General features: G+C 44.5%; 1 protein-coding gene across 2 annotated transcripts in view; it reads right to left on the minus strand.

The window, feature by feature from the left end:
• Positions 1–2,977: 2,977 nt before the first annotated feature.
• The window catches only part of LOC146185168 (alpha-(1,6)-fucosyltransferase-like), a 37,468-nt gene continuing 26,073 nt past the window's right edge, over positions 2,978–14,372 (minus strand). For both annotated transcript variants that reach the window (XM_084606153.1, XM_084606152.1), the window contains 3 exons: positions 9,751–9,915; positions 4,276–4,554; positions 2,978–3,855 (listed from right to left, as the gene is read on the minus strand). In XM_084606153.1, the coding sequence (XP_084462279.1) occupies positions 3,639–3,855; positions 4,276–4,554; positions 9,751–9,915 (661 nt within the window). In that variant the 3' untranslated portion in view covers positions 2,978–3,638. The remainder of the gene's footprint in view (positions 3,856–4,275; positions 4,555–9,750; positions 9,916–14,372) is intronic.

Below are 14,372 nucleotides of genomic sequence, written 5' to 3' on the forward strand. Positions count from 1 at the left end.
GTCGTCGCTGATGGTTGGTAGCCATGAGGTCTCTTTTCTACAAACCCCCGCGCAGGTAATCTGTTGCATACCTTCTCGTCCCACCTCCTGGTCTTAAATTTCTCGTCTCTTTGTTTATTAAGTTAACAAATCAATTAATAGCAGTTTTGTGTAGCAAAGGCGCATAGAGGCATGCACTATAGATTTTAAATTAAGTTTTAACTCAAAATTGTGACAAAGTCTGACTATGCCTGCGAATCACTCATGGTAGACATCAAAAGACGCTCTTAAAGAAAGAAACGCTCAAACAGTCCGAATATATATATACTTCTTTCGATGTCTGAAATGGTATGCTATACTGTTTTAGTTTTTGGTTCTTATCTTTTTAATTGAGAAATGCGTTCAACAGTCCAACCGTTCGTTCCTGTGCTAATAAAAAGAAGGGTAAAAAAAGGCTTAAAGAACGTAATTTCAGGTGTACATTTATACTGTATAGTTATAGAAAGCACTATTAGGCTGCCGTAGCAAATGGATCCGCAGACGGAAAGGGAAGGTTTCCAATAAAAAAACCTCGCAGTTGCTATTCACTGAAAAGAATACTGAATATACAAGCACGTTAGCTTTCAAAATGCGATTGCAATGTCGTTTTTATCTACGAAAGTAGCGCCGGAATTGTGGTATCTGCGAGTAGTTCACAACCACGAGACAATGCTTTCCTTCTTTGCTGATAGCTTGCGGTCAGCTACTGTCATTCGCACTCGCACGTTACGATCTGTTGAAAGCAAAGACTGCAGCCAGTCTTCTACTGCTTTGTTTTTAATTACTGGTAAACAGCGGCCAGAGGATGTAGATTGTTTTCCACTAGCACCGCTTCTTCGAGTGCCGTCGACGCCCGCAGAATCATAAAATCAAAATGAAATCAGTCATGCCGGCTGTTTCATTAGCTCCGTCAACGTCAACACGCCGGGAAAAGTGAATCACGCGTTTCCAGTGCACGTCCATGACTGCAGGGACCACTTAAATGACCGGCATTACTCCATAAAAAAAAAGAAAGAAAAAACAACACACGCTATTCCTATGACGAAGCATTCCTGTTCGCGAAATGAAGCAACGCTGAGTGCAGTCGCATTTATGGTTTTGGCCGCAAATAAGACGCGCGACGGCAAGTTGCCAAGGCAGGCCATTAACGTCGGTATACCCCGAGACGGACCGCCGACCTCATTATACAGCAAATATTTACACAAACTTTGGCGCTCTTTTCCGCGTGAACGTCGGATCTCGGGCACAAACAGGTTGCAGCAATTCAAGGACAGATCGTAACAAGAGAATTATGCCTTCTGCGTGCCCTTGCGGTGTTCCTTCAGCGTCATTCTCCTTTTTCTCACTGCTTAGAATTTCGTAACTGGTAAGGGAATCAGCTTGGACATGTTTGCTGTTCTTTTCGAAGTTAACAGCGCAAAATGATGAAACAAAGAACAGAGAGAAGCGCTGACTTTGAACTCTGAATATTGTCAAGGTACCCACTGTTCTTTCACCCTCTTATTCAAGGCAGCACATATTTCAAGCCACAACCGTTTTGCCTACTGTTAACTTCGACTTGTACGACTGTTAACTCCGAACACTGATCAGAAGTGTGCTTAACAGGAGAGAGAGAAATCTCAAGCTGGTGGATTGAAATCTTCGAGAGACATCTAAGTCGAAGGTCAGGTTCATTACTTCAGAGACGTTAGTTAGTTTTTTATGAACATTCCTGGGGTGCCATATACCTTTCTGCACGGTCTTCTATACCGATCAATTCAATTGTCGAGAGTTTAAGATTTCCGTGGATCCAGTTACGTGCAGAGCGAGACAAACAAGAGTCGCACTCGGGATATCAGGTTCGCCTTTTTCTTCACAGTGTAGGGAAGAAACAAAAAAGTGGCTTTTTTACAAACGTATTCTAATTTAAACTGTACAGGGTGCTTAATTTAGGAGATCGAAATTGAGATGACAGAACCAGACTACCTTTAGATTTTTTTTATCAATGGGGTTATACTGGTGCAAAGGTAGTAAGAAGTATATTTCTTTAATTAGGTCGCTAGTTAACAAAGTGTTCTAATTAAATGATATTTTTATTTAGTTCTAAACGGTATAGCCAACAAAAGTTTTTTTAAAGAAATAGCACGTGTCACAAGGCCCGCGGATGTTAATCTGACAGGCGACTTCACACCGCGACAGACGGGTAGCGCGCGAGTGTGCGACGTAAATTGATCCACCCAGATACCTCGTCACTTTGCTGAACTCACTTGAGAGTCTGGCGGGCGCGCAGCTGTTCGTTGTCAATTTTGCTTCAACCGTGGGCAGCGCAATGGTAGGATTACAACGTAATTAAATCGAGATGGACGTGCTAAAGCTTTTCGGGCATAAAAATAAATGTTTATGGAGAGGACGGCATGGAATGCACAGCGCGACAATGTGTTGCAGTCTGCACGCGTGGCGATCGGCTGCGGCGATCGCTGCGATGTTCCGTGCTCATCTACTCCTCTCCGACTGTTTTTTTTTTCTTTTTTGCCCGTAAAAGCACTACAAGTGGATGTAGAAGAGTTGGACGGTTTTGCCAGGCTTTAATGTTGGGTGACCTGCTTAAACCTTCGGTACCAAGTGAGAACCCTGTTTGAATTACCCAAGTCAGGACACGTGGACAGTGACGTGCTGATAGGCAGCTGACTTGCAGCTGGGCTAGAAACCGAATGGCAGCGAAGGAAGTTGAGGGTGTAGAGGGCGACGAAGGCCTCTCAACAGTGAGAACGGCGCCGGCGGCACAGCAGAATGGGTGCGCGTTCAGTGACACGCAGAAGTGAGGACGTAAGAAGGGCCAGTGCAAAGCAGGAGCCGCCACCTCCGCCGAGTTGCTGGCTCACGACGATTGTTTACCTGAGCCTTGCTTAGTTTAGCCGATTGCTTTTCTTTATAGTGCTGCAAGGATGCTACAACAAATTCAGCCTCCGAAATGCTCGGGCTATGTATGAAGGATATGAAATATATTCTCGATGAAAAGAGATAAATGACAATTTACCGCATGTATTGCTATTATGTTTGCAATGTGAGGTGGTTCTGTTGTCATACGCTTCAGCGATAGGGCTCTTCAAGGGCTGCACAGGTCAAATATGAATTCGCCTTGTTTGTCTCCGATAAGCTGCATTCTCTTTATTTCACTTTTTGGCCTCCTCCTTCGCTTATGCAGAGGTCATCCCCTTTTACCTATATATCATGACGGGCCATGCTTACATAGCCACGTGCTGACACAGAAAGCGCATTGGTTGGCCTTTATTGCTATTCTTTCCAGTTTTGCTGTGAGGATTTATGCGTTGGTGCTATGTGCGGACAGGAAATGGATTCAGCAAAAATCGGGTCTTCGAGGCCCTGAATGCATAACTGCATTAAAATATTGTTACGGAGGCCTGACCGACGCAGAGGTAGACAACAGGCTCTCTTATGACTGGAAAAGCCATACATCTGCCTCTGTCACTGCTACGCAACGTGCAAGCTTGAGGAGCTTCTTTGCCTGTTATTGAGGAGTGGTAGGGTCAGAACCACCAGAGTATTTTGCAAGATCTCGCTCCCCCTGCGCAGAAATTTGGGGGACTTCTACAAGAACCGGGCACTGTGAGAGATCGAAACTAAGACAACCCCAGCTTGCGCCGAGCGGTGCGGATCTGCGGCACGGTCTTGTAGGTCGGGTAGAGTCCGGTGAGAACTGTGCCAGGCAGCGTGCCCACGGAGATGCCGTCCCAGAACTTCTTCCGTTGCGCTTCGCCTATTACCGAGCGGTCGCCCAGCCTCTCAACGGTGTCGCCTTCACGCAGCCACAGCTCCTTGGAGTGCAGGGGTCGGTGGCTGTGAAGATGCAAACACATTGGACCCCCGAATATTGCGAGCGAATTCGAATGCAGTAGTGAGATAAAAATCTGATCAGCAAACTCAGGAACTTGCTCCTACGTTGAGGAAGTCGTGAGCGATCTGATTTATAGTGAGTTCTTCAAATCTGATTGTTGTTCTGACATTTTCTTACAAATGCGGTTAACAGACACGCTACCACTCGCTACAGCAACTACAGGCGGAAAATGCACAGTTACAATAAGTTGGAGACCTAAAAACAATCAGTACATTGGCGATGAAGTTGGACTATATACCTGTAAGATAACTATGCAGCGGGTGAGCATGTCGTTAAGAAGTATTTCATTCTGAGGAACTGAGTGCATAGCCCAGCAACGTAGACGGCGATGGAGTGAATGTGGTATAAGGCGACGGGCTCACCCATAGAGGGCCTTCCTCGCCGGGAACTGGACGAACGCATAGAAATACTCCACATCGAGAGAGATGAGCTGCGCAGAGGCGTCCGTGCGCCTGGCTTGCATGAGCTCGTAGACAACTCGGCAGACGCCCGAAGACAGTGTGCACACGACCAGGTCGCATTCGGCTAACAGCAACAGGTCCCTGGCCAGCGCTAGTAGCGAAGGCAGTGAGTAGCGCGTTTGGTGCTCCCTGGCGGCGGCCGACGCGGCCTCGTCGCCCACGAACGAGTAATTGGCGAACCTGGGCAAACCAAACAGTACACTTTGCTTAAAAAGGTGGAGATAGTGAACCTTTTGATTCGCATGTTCTTTGTTTCAAGCGCCGTTCATTGCTCTAGCTCTTGAACTCACCCGTGCGCGGTAATTTATTATTTTATTATTTATAATAAATGATTGTGTTTTTGGTTTATCAGCGCCCGACTGTGGTATGACGGCAGAATATAAAGCGCAACAAACCAGTGACGTGAGTTCCAAACGTCGCCTCGCAGATGCTGCTGCGTAGACCTCTCTGGCCCACATTCTATGCATACCATCGTTTCACTCCACTACATGACTCCACTGCGGTGCTCCACTACACGAGGGAGTAGCAAACCGCGCTGTTTGGGTGTTTTTAGCAAATATGGTACGACAGCAAATGCGCGTTGGTCTGACATAAAGCTCTTTTATTTTTTCATCTTTTTTTTTTTTTTTTGGGGGGGGGGGGGGGTGATTATATACCAATTTACGTACTGCGATAATCCTTCAGAAGCGCAGATGATTGCGAGCGGCTACTATGGAAAACTCTTCATACCGGGGTTGCCGGGAGCACGCAGGGCTGATGTTCTATTGCTGTGCAGATTAAGCACCAGACGCGTAGAGTAAGTTACAATGTATCAGTATAGGTTGATAGTAAGTGACTCGCATGCGTTGTCTTTTAGCTGTTAGCGCTTGGAGCCTAATTTCTTCCTTATATAATCTACGTCTTCGCTATACCTCTCCGACGTTGGCCTTTGGAAAAGGTGTCCTAGACAACAAAGTGGAGTACACTTGTGTACACAAACAATTCGAAAGAATCTGGTAGGCTAATCCTACTCGTGGTTTGAAACAACCTTAACTCAATTCCGCGTAAATCGCTCATTCAGTCACATATGGTTTCTAATAGGTCTTCCAAAATCTAGGTATACTCCACACCTTCTCGCATCAACCTTAAACGGCCTAATTTGTTTTCTTTAACGCCGGCTGCTTCCAATCGCCTGCAGCATCGCTCGACAGACTTAGGTGCACTTCGAAATGTGGCGCTTCCTGATCACCTTATGCGTGTCCTGAGAAGCAAGCGAACGTCGATTTCGGCTCACCATGGGCAAACTCTGTTCAGTGACCATTTGTATGTATTAATATTTTAAATTACCAGTATACAATAACAAAATCTAAAAAAAAAGTGCGGACTCGCTAGGCCAACTCATCGGAGAAAGGAAGCAGTCAATGACTAAAACTGGCTCATCTGGCCAGTATTTTACGCTGGTGACTATCAAACTATGATCACACATTTGTTTGTTTCGCTTATTTATAACGAGTAAAAGCCGACAAACATAACTATTCATGCCGTCTTATCACCAGCGTGAAAGTTTCGATTCGTTGTAAATTTTGATGCACTTGTGATGGAGCATACGATTAGCCTACCGACTGTCGACGCTACATGTCGTTCAGAGTACCTGAAGATACTGGGTTGTGACTTCTCTCGAATTTTATGTTTCAAGTTGAAAGGTTGATTCGTCGTTAACTACTGTGCTAGTGAGGGGTCACAATCGGTATAAACAGCACTTTAAAGCTATTTGAAGAAACTAAAATAATAAAAAATCTTTTTAATTTTCTTCTTCATGGAGTTGTAATTATGTGACACATACAGACGAGCCCAAAGCAGGATTTTGATGTGCCAAAGTTTGGTGTCTCAGTCCCTTTAAAAACTCTGCTGAGATACGTTCAACATTTGTTCACTTACTGATTGCACAGGAAAATTATAAGCATGACTGTAACTCGAGTCCTTGTTTCGCAATGGGCAAATTGGGAAAATTGTGCTGTTAAAAATATCAGTCATTACTTATTCGTTGTCGTAACATTCCAACCGCAGTTCTTGGAAATGACCATACGAATGTTAAAGTTTTTTATTCAGTCGTTTCTGAGCAGAGATGTCGAGTCCAATCCAGTCTTACTATGCGATTTAGAGGAAGAAATTGTGGCTGGGTAGAACTGCAGCTGGACAGAATGCCAGATAAGGACTTCTGGCTGTATCTAGGCCGGTAATGTAAGCAAGAATCACCACAAATTCATACAAAAATAATTATATGGAATGGCTATTCCCTTGTCCCGTTAAGGTGTGCGGAAGCACTGTAGACTCCTGAACGTTTGAATACAACGAATACTTCCACTTTACATTGACAAAAAATGTTTGTAGCAATTTAAATACGTCAAAATTAGTTAAACGGTTCATCATTATCATCAGTCCGACTATACCCACTGCAGGGCGAAGGCCTGTACCATATTCTTTCAATTAACCCGGTTTTGTGCTAGCTGCATCCACTTGACCCCTGCGAACTTCTTAACCTCATCCGCCCACCTAACTTTATGCCGCCCCCTGCTACGCTTTCCTTCCCTTGGAATCCAATTTTTTACCCTAAGCGACCGTCGGTTCTACTCTTTACGCACTGCACGCCGTGTCCATTGCCATTTCTTTTTGATTTTCATCAGAATATCATTAACTCGAGTTATGTCTCTGACCCACTCTGCACGCTTCCTATATCAACGTTACATCTAACAATTTTCGTTCTACAGCTCTCTATGTTGTCCTCAATTGAATGGTTAAAGTAGTGAAATTAAATTCAATGAACAGCTACTAATTCTGCCTACAAGAAGGTCGCTCAAAACGCCACGCTGGGAAGTGACCGTTATGGATATTTCAGGACAACAATGAGATTCTCATTAAATAACGTTCTGCATTACGATGACTCTGTCTCTTGAAATAAGGAAAACAATGGCAGTGAAGAGATTACAATTACCCAGCATGTTCAGCACCTTTCATCATCTTCCTGTGAAACATATCAGGCCACTATCCCGCTGCATATCTCTAAAGAAACCGATGGAGTTGAAGTAGTTCTGTCATATGGCCCTCATGGTACCATCATTGAGACAGCTTCATAGCTGTCAAGCAGCAAACGCCTATGAAGTATTGGTATCAAATGAAATGCGAACAGCGGAGTGCGTGGGAAAATGTCTACTTGAGGCAGTCTGCCTTCTCCTATGGAGCAATGAGGAAATTAGTGTAAAACAAAACAGAAGCAAACCAGTCAGAAACTGCAAGTGCGCGCGTATTTCTGACAACTACGGCAGACTGACTCAGCTGGAACCTTTCTTTATTTCGCTAACTTTTCATGAGGCATACATATAAAACCATGTAATCTGCTGTTCATATTTTATTTGATGCCGATAGTACCTGCCGGAGACGTTTGGGGCAGATTTGGGGACTGTGGGGCGCCTTGCGTATACAGGTGTAAGCGCGCGCGAACGTACATGTATGTATGTATGTATGTATGTATGTATGTATGTATGTATGTATGTATGTATGTATGTATGTATGTATGTATGTATGTATGTATGTATGTATGTATGTATGTATGTATGTATGTATGTATGTATGTATGTATGTATGTATGTATGTATGTATGTATGTCTGTATGTATGTATGTATGTATGTATGTATGTATGTATGTATGTATGTATGTATGTATGTATGTATGTATGTATGTATGTATGTATGTATGTATGTATGTATGTATGTATGTATGTATGTATGTATGTATGTATGTATGTATGTATGTATGTATGTATGTATGTATGTATGTATGTATGTATGTATGTATGTATGTATGTATGTATGTATGTATGTATGTATGTGAGAATTTGCATTGGTCGGCTATTCACTTGAGAAAGAAATCAGTACGCTCCGCTCTATGTGTAGACAGGGTCACTGTAAAATAGGTTCGATGTGTTTCATTTCTTCTGCATCTTGCCTCTTCTAGGTGCACGTAGACGTCACGGGCGACGTGTGGTTTGCCTGCAGAGGCGAAGTGAAGCACGCCGAACTTGAAGCAACAGTCGGAACAACTTTATAACAGCAATAAGAAAATAACACAAACACGTATACACAGACGGAAAAAGCGACACCTCTACAGGAGAGACTTGTTAAACACTAAGCACCGCACTACTAGCTAGCACGCTAGATGATAATTGAGCTCGTAGCTCTCTTATCGTGACTTTGTCTAATGCCTGGGCGTTTTTGCATCCGCTGTCGGAGCCTCGCCTACATTCGTTGGTTGCACCACTACGCGCTCTCTAATAATTGAAATTGCGATAAAATTGCACCGAACCATGCAGACCACATGAAATGAAGAAGACGACACGCTGTATCTCTTCTTGCTTTCATGTGGTCTGCATTGTTCGGCGTAATTTTATCCCAAATTCTTGTTTGCCCCAACTAGCCCCAAAATAAGTTTTAATGCTCTCAAATAACAGTGTGCGAATTTCCCAGAAGGGTGAAGGGTATCTGGGAGGGAGCATAAACACTGCAACACTCGCGAAGATACGCTCCTCACTCTCGGTCCGCTAGACAGTCCTCGAATTTCTTCAAAGCCGTCGTCCCCATGCGCGTTCTTCTCAAGGGCACGTTGAGAGGAGGATCCGATCCGTGCAGTGGGCTCGTCCGAGCCCACTGCACGGATCGGATCCTCCTCTCTGGCGGCTGTACCACGGGAGCTCAATTGCCGCACTATCAGATGCCATGGCTATGCGTTCTCCCCCATTCCAGAAGGTTTTCGTGGCTTCTACCGTGGTATGTCGCCAGACGGCCTGGCGGCCTTGTCGATGGGAATGAGGAGGCACAGTGCCGCAGTCGAGAGCGCGTAATCTGCCAGGTTTCATTCAAGAAGCTTCTCGATCTTTCCACCTGAGCCGCTTTCTTCGGCAGGCACGCCTGAAGTATTGCCAATAGACCGCCGTGGCCTAAAGTCACCTCTTCGCTCTCAACTCATGAAGCAAATAACGGAGTCACACGGAGAAAACTCCCAGATGGTGAGGCAGACAGCCATCTATGCATCGCGAGCCCCATCTTCGCTCTCAACTCATGAAGCAAATAACGGAGTCACACCGAGAAAACTCCCAGATGGTGAGGCAGACAGCCATCTATGCATCGCGGGCCCCAAATAGCGGTGGCCCAGATAAACTACTGGCCCCGCGGAGACTACATTGACGACTGAGCATCAAGCCCACCAACGCACTTCATCTACCAACATTGGCTGTGGCGCTGCTGACCCCCATTGAAAAAAAAAAAAGGTACATTGCCGCGCATGAGTACGTGTCATCAGTATCCAGCCAATGAAAACTAAAGCAGTTACCAATTGCAGCTCACCTGTGTCTGAGCTCTCGGAAGACAGCTGGTTCGTCGGTGGCGACAAATACCCTTCGCGGCACCTGGGTGCCGGCGGCAGCGAAGAAGGCCTCCGCGTGCTCCATGTACTCTTCCACATCGTGGAACGACGCCTCACTCTCCTTATCCGTGCGTCGTACGTGTAACCTGCGTCCGACAGGAACTGTTCATATTGAGGGAACTCCTAATAATACGAGACATAGAAATTTCAGGTTTGCACTCAAGAATAGCCAGAAATAAATTTCACCGCCAAAAAATGACTAATCAGCAAAACCTTTTATGATGCTGGAAAACAAGCGATTTCGTCTTAGTGCGGCCGCACATCTACAAGGGAATATATATGTGTGTGGTAAATAAAAATGTCACAGCGAAACAAATACTGGTGCGAAAAAGAAGAAAGGCTGTAATGGAGAAGCAAGGTAAAGTAAAGGCAAGAGTACTTCGCCCTGGTAAAATGCACTAACACCTCATGTAAGGAAATGTGAGAAAGCCATTTTAATAACATGGGCGCACCTCGCTTTTCTGTACCGGGTTTAACTGTGCGGAATGTCGTAGCCTTAAGCCTCACGTAGCAGCTTTATTACTGTATCCTGCAGTGCTGAAATTTCCAAAAGGCTCAACTATGACCGCTAGCGTGAGAAACATATTGAAAAGATGGCAGCCTTTAGCAGTTTCTGACAGTTTTACAGCGGACCGCAAGGATATTGCAAACACTGTTTGAATTGTGCGTTTCACTATCTATTTACTGAAGCGAACAGGAAGGAGAGTTAGAGGGGATAGCTCTATATAGCGTAGGCCATGCGAGTTTTTTCACATGCAGTGGAAAATTGCATTTATGTTAAATACGTTATTCAGGTTTACCTAGCTTTACACCTCAAAACGACGTAAAGCTGAGTTAAACGAGACCGTCAAGATAGATCACCGTATAATTACTTACTATTTGTGCTACTCCAGCCACATTTATTATGGAGCTGCGCGAATAAGTACTTTTATGGTGATCTATCTGGACGGTATCATTTAACTCAACTTTACGTCTTTTTAAGAAGTACGGCCGGGTTAACGTGATTAGCGCATTTAACAAAAACGCAATTTTCCACTGCAGGTCAAAAATATCGCATGACCTACAATATAGAGCTATTCCCTCAACTTTCCTTCCTGTTTGCTTCAGTAAAGAAATTGCAAGGATGGTGAAACGCACAATTAAAACATTGTTTACCATTTCCTTGCGGTCCGCTGTAAAACTGTCAAAAACTGCTAAAGGCTACCGTCTTATCAATGTCTTTCTAACGCTAGCGATCACATTTGAGCCTTTTGCAAATTTCAACACTGAAGATGTGTGATAGTAGAAGGTTGGAGAGCTGCCAATGTAGCTCAATTGGTAAGAGCACAGGACGCGATATTCGGAGTTTTTGGGTTCGGTTCCCACAATTGGCGCGTTTTTTCTGGTACTACTTTGTATTTAACTATATTTGTACCTAGAATCATTACAGTATTAATTCAGGTCAATGGCAACTAAGCTAAAACATTCCCTACGCTTTCTTTGACCACACTGGCTATTGGCTTCATTCATCTTTGTATCATAACGAGCCCCTCATTTCCCCTTCAATTTTCTGCTTAATATCTTACGTAGGACTAGATTCTGTCAGTCTTGAAGCCAAAGATAGCGCAAGAGGGTTCTCGCACAGCTTCTGTCCTCCCTGCTGATGACGTTCCATGTGACTCTCGCGGTATCGCAGGACGTTCCACTTCCGCCGCTAAGGATGAGGGTGGCGCTGATGAAAACTCTCAAGGTTCAGTGACAGGAAACATTAATACCCAAGAAATAGAAGGTTGGACAGCTGCTGATGTAGCTCTGTTGGTAAGAGCACCGAACGCGATATTTTGAGGTCGTCGGTCACATTTCCATTATCGGCCTCTGGTTTCAGGGCGAACGGCTTTTTAAGCTCATGAGTGTCCGTCTCTCAGTGCGCGGGTCCGCGAGAAGTGTCACACTTCTTCGCCAGATGCCGCGGAATATCACAAGATTCTGCAGGTTGCAATGATGTCATCGCATGGTGACGTCATCTGCCATGACAGCAACGTTCTTAAAAAAGAGACAGTTGGAAAACCACGCGGTGCGGAGTGGGCCCAAAGGATCGTTTATATGACGTCAGCTAATTTCAAAACGACTGCACCCCCCCCCCCCCCCCCCCCCCTCTGCTGTGTATGGATAAGGCGGAAATTTTAAATGCTACTTATCCTCCTTTTTCAGCAACGCAACCTAAAATTGGACTGCATTTTCGTTTCTAACACACTTTTGTACTGCGTTTGCAGACATCTCAAGCAGGCAGGCAGCAAACGATAAGATTGAGCCCTTCAGACGCGTCAGTAGTCGCGGTGGCTCTCACATGCATACAAAAGCGTGTTTAAAAACGCAAACGCAGTTTTATTTTCCGTTGCGTTGTTGGAAGAAGAGGGTAAGTAGCAATTAAAATTTCCGCCTTACACATCCACCGCAAGTGGGAGGGCGGGGGAGTAGCGATGTGGTTATTTTGAGACTAGCTGACGTCATAAAGGTGATCGTTCGGGCCAACTCTGGGCCATGGCCTCTGATGATTTCATGGCCCTCTAAACCATTCAGAGAATTTCTTAACGGAGCAGTGCAATGACATTTCACCGACGAAAACCAAATTGCTGTCGCATTACAAGGTAAACATACAGGCAGACAAATAACTCAGTGCAAATGACTGAGCGAATGAACGAGATAAGCACGCGATTGAAAATAGGAACGAGCGGTGTGCATGGAAGATGGAACAAATACCGCAGTGAAGTAAGGAATATAGATGCGAGTTAACGACACAACAAACGAGTGTGCGTGAAACGGGCAAAGTAAGACGCGAACTAATGAGGCGATGTCAAAGGACCAACGAAACGAGCAATGGTTACTGCTTGGCTATCAAGCCATCGCCGCTTGCTTATGAAGCACGTTCAACTGCCGGTTTCTACTGACTACAAACAATGCAGCCGACTGTATTTTAGGATGCTAAGCTTTCCAATTTAAACATTAATTATAAAAGGGAGAGCTCGACATTTAGCTGCTAAGTTTTTATTTACTAGGAACAATGAATAGCACACAACACACATCATATCCCTTATCCCTTAAGTAAGGAATATAGATGCGAGTTAACGACACAACAAACGAGTGTGCGTGAAACGGGCAAAGTAAGACGCGAACTAATGAGGCGACGTCAAAGGACCAACGAAACGAGCAATGGTTATTGCTTGGCTATCAAGCCATCGCCGCTTGCTTATGAAGCACGTTCAACTGCCGGCTTTTACTGACTACAAACAATGCAGCCGACTGTATTTTAGGATGCTAAGCTTTCCAATTTAAACATTAATTATAAAAGGAAGAGCTCGACATTTCGCTGCTAAGTTTTTATTTACTAGGAACAATGAATAGCACACTACACACATCATATCCCTTATCCCTTAAGTTAGGAATATAGATGCGAGTTAACGACACAACAAACGAGTGTGCGTGAAACGGGCAAAGTAAGACGCGAACTAATGAGGCGATGTCAAAGGACCAACGAAACGAGCAATGGTTACTGCTTGGCTATCAAGCCATCGCCGCTTGCTTATGAAGCACGTTCAACTGCCGGCTTCTACTGACTACAAACAATGCAGCCGACTGTATTGCTAAGCTTTCCAATTTAAACATTAATTATAAAAGGAAGAGCTCGACATTTAGCTGCTAAGTTTTTATTTACTAGGAACAATGAATAGCACACTACACACATCATATCCCTTATCCCTTAAGTAAGGAAAATAGATGCGAGTTAACGACACAACAAACGAGTGTGCGTGAAACGGCCAAAGTAAGACGCGAGCTAATGAGGCGATGTCAAAGGACCAACGAAACGAGCAATGGTTACTGCTTGGCTCTCAAGCCATCGCCGCTTGCTTATGAAGCACGTTCAACTGCCGGCTTCTACTGACTACAAACAATGCGGCCGACTGTATTTTAGGATGCTAAGCTTTCCAATTTAAACATTAATTATAAAAGGAAGAGCTCGACATTTAGCTGCTAAGTTTTTATTTACTAGGAACAATGAATAGCACACTACACACATCATATCCCTTATCCCTTAAGTAAGGAATATAGATGCGAGTTAACGACACAACAAACGAGTGTGCGTGAAACGGGCAAAGTAAGACGCGAACTAATGAGGCGACGTCAAAGGACCAACGACACGAGCAATGGTTATTGCTTGGCTATCAAGCCATCGCCGCTTGCTTATGAAGCACGTTCAACTGTCGGCTTCTAGTGACTACAAACAATGCAGCCGACTGTATTTTAGGATGCTAAGCTTTCCAATTTAAACAATAATTATAAAAGGAAGAGCTCGACATTTCGCTGCTAAGTTTTTATTTACTAGGAACAATGAATAGCACACTACACATATCATATCCCTTATCCCTTAAGTAAGGAATATAGATGCGAGTTAACGACACAACAAACGAGGGTGCGTGAAACGGCCAAAGTAAGACGCGAACTAATGAGGCGACGTCAAAGGACCAACGAAACGAGCAATGGTTACTGCTTGGCTATCAAGCCATCG

Source organism: Amblyomma maculatum, chromosome 6 (assembly GCF_055883805.1).
Source record: "Amblyomma maculatum isolate TAMU_Amacu chromosome 6, ASM5588380v1, whole genome shotgun sequence".
Taxonomy (NCBI): domain Eukaryota; kingdom Metazoa; phylum Arthropoda; class Arachnida; order Ixodida; family Ixodidae; genus Amblyomma; species Amblyomma maculatum.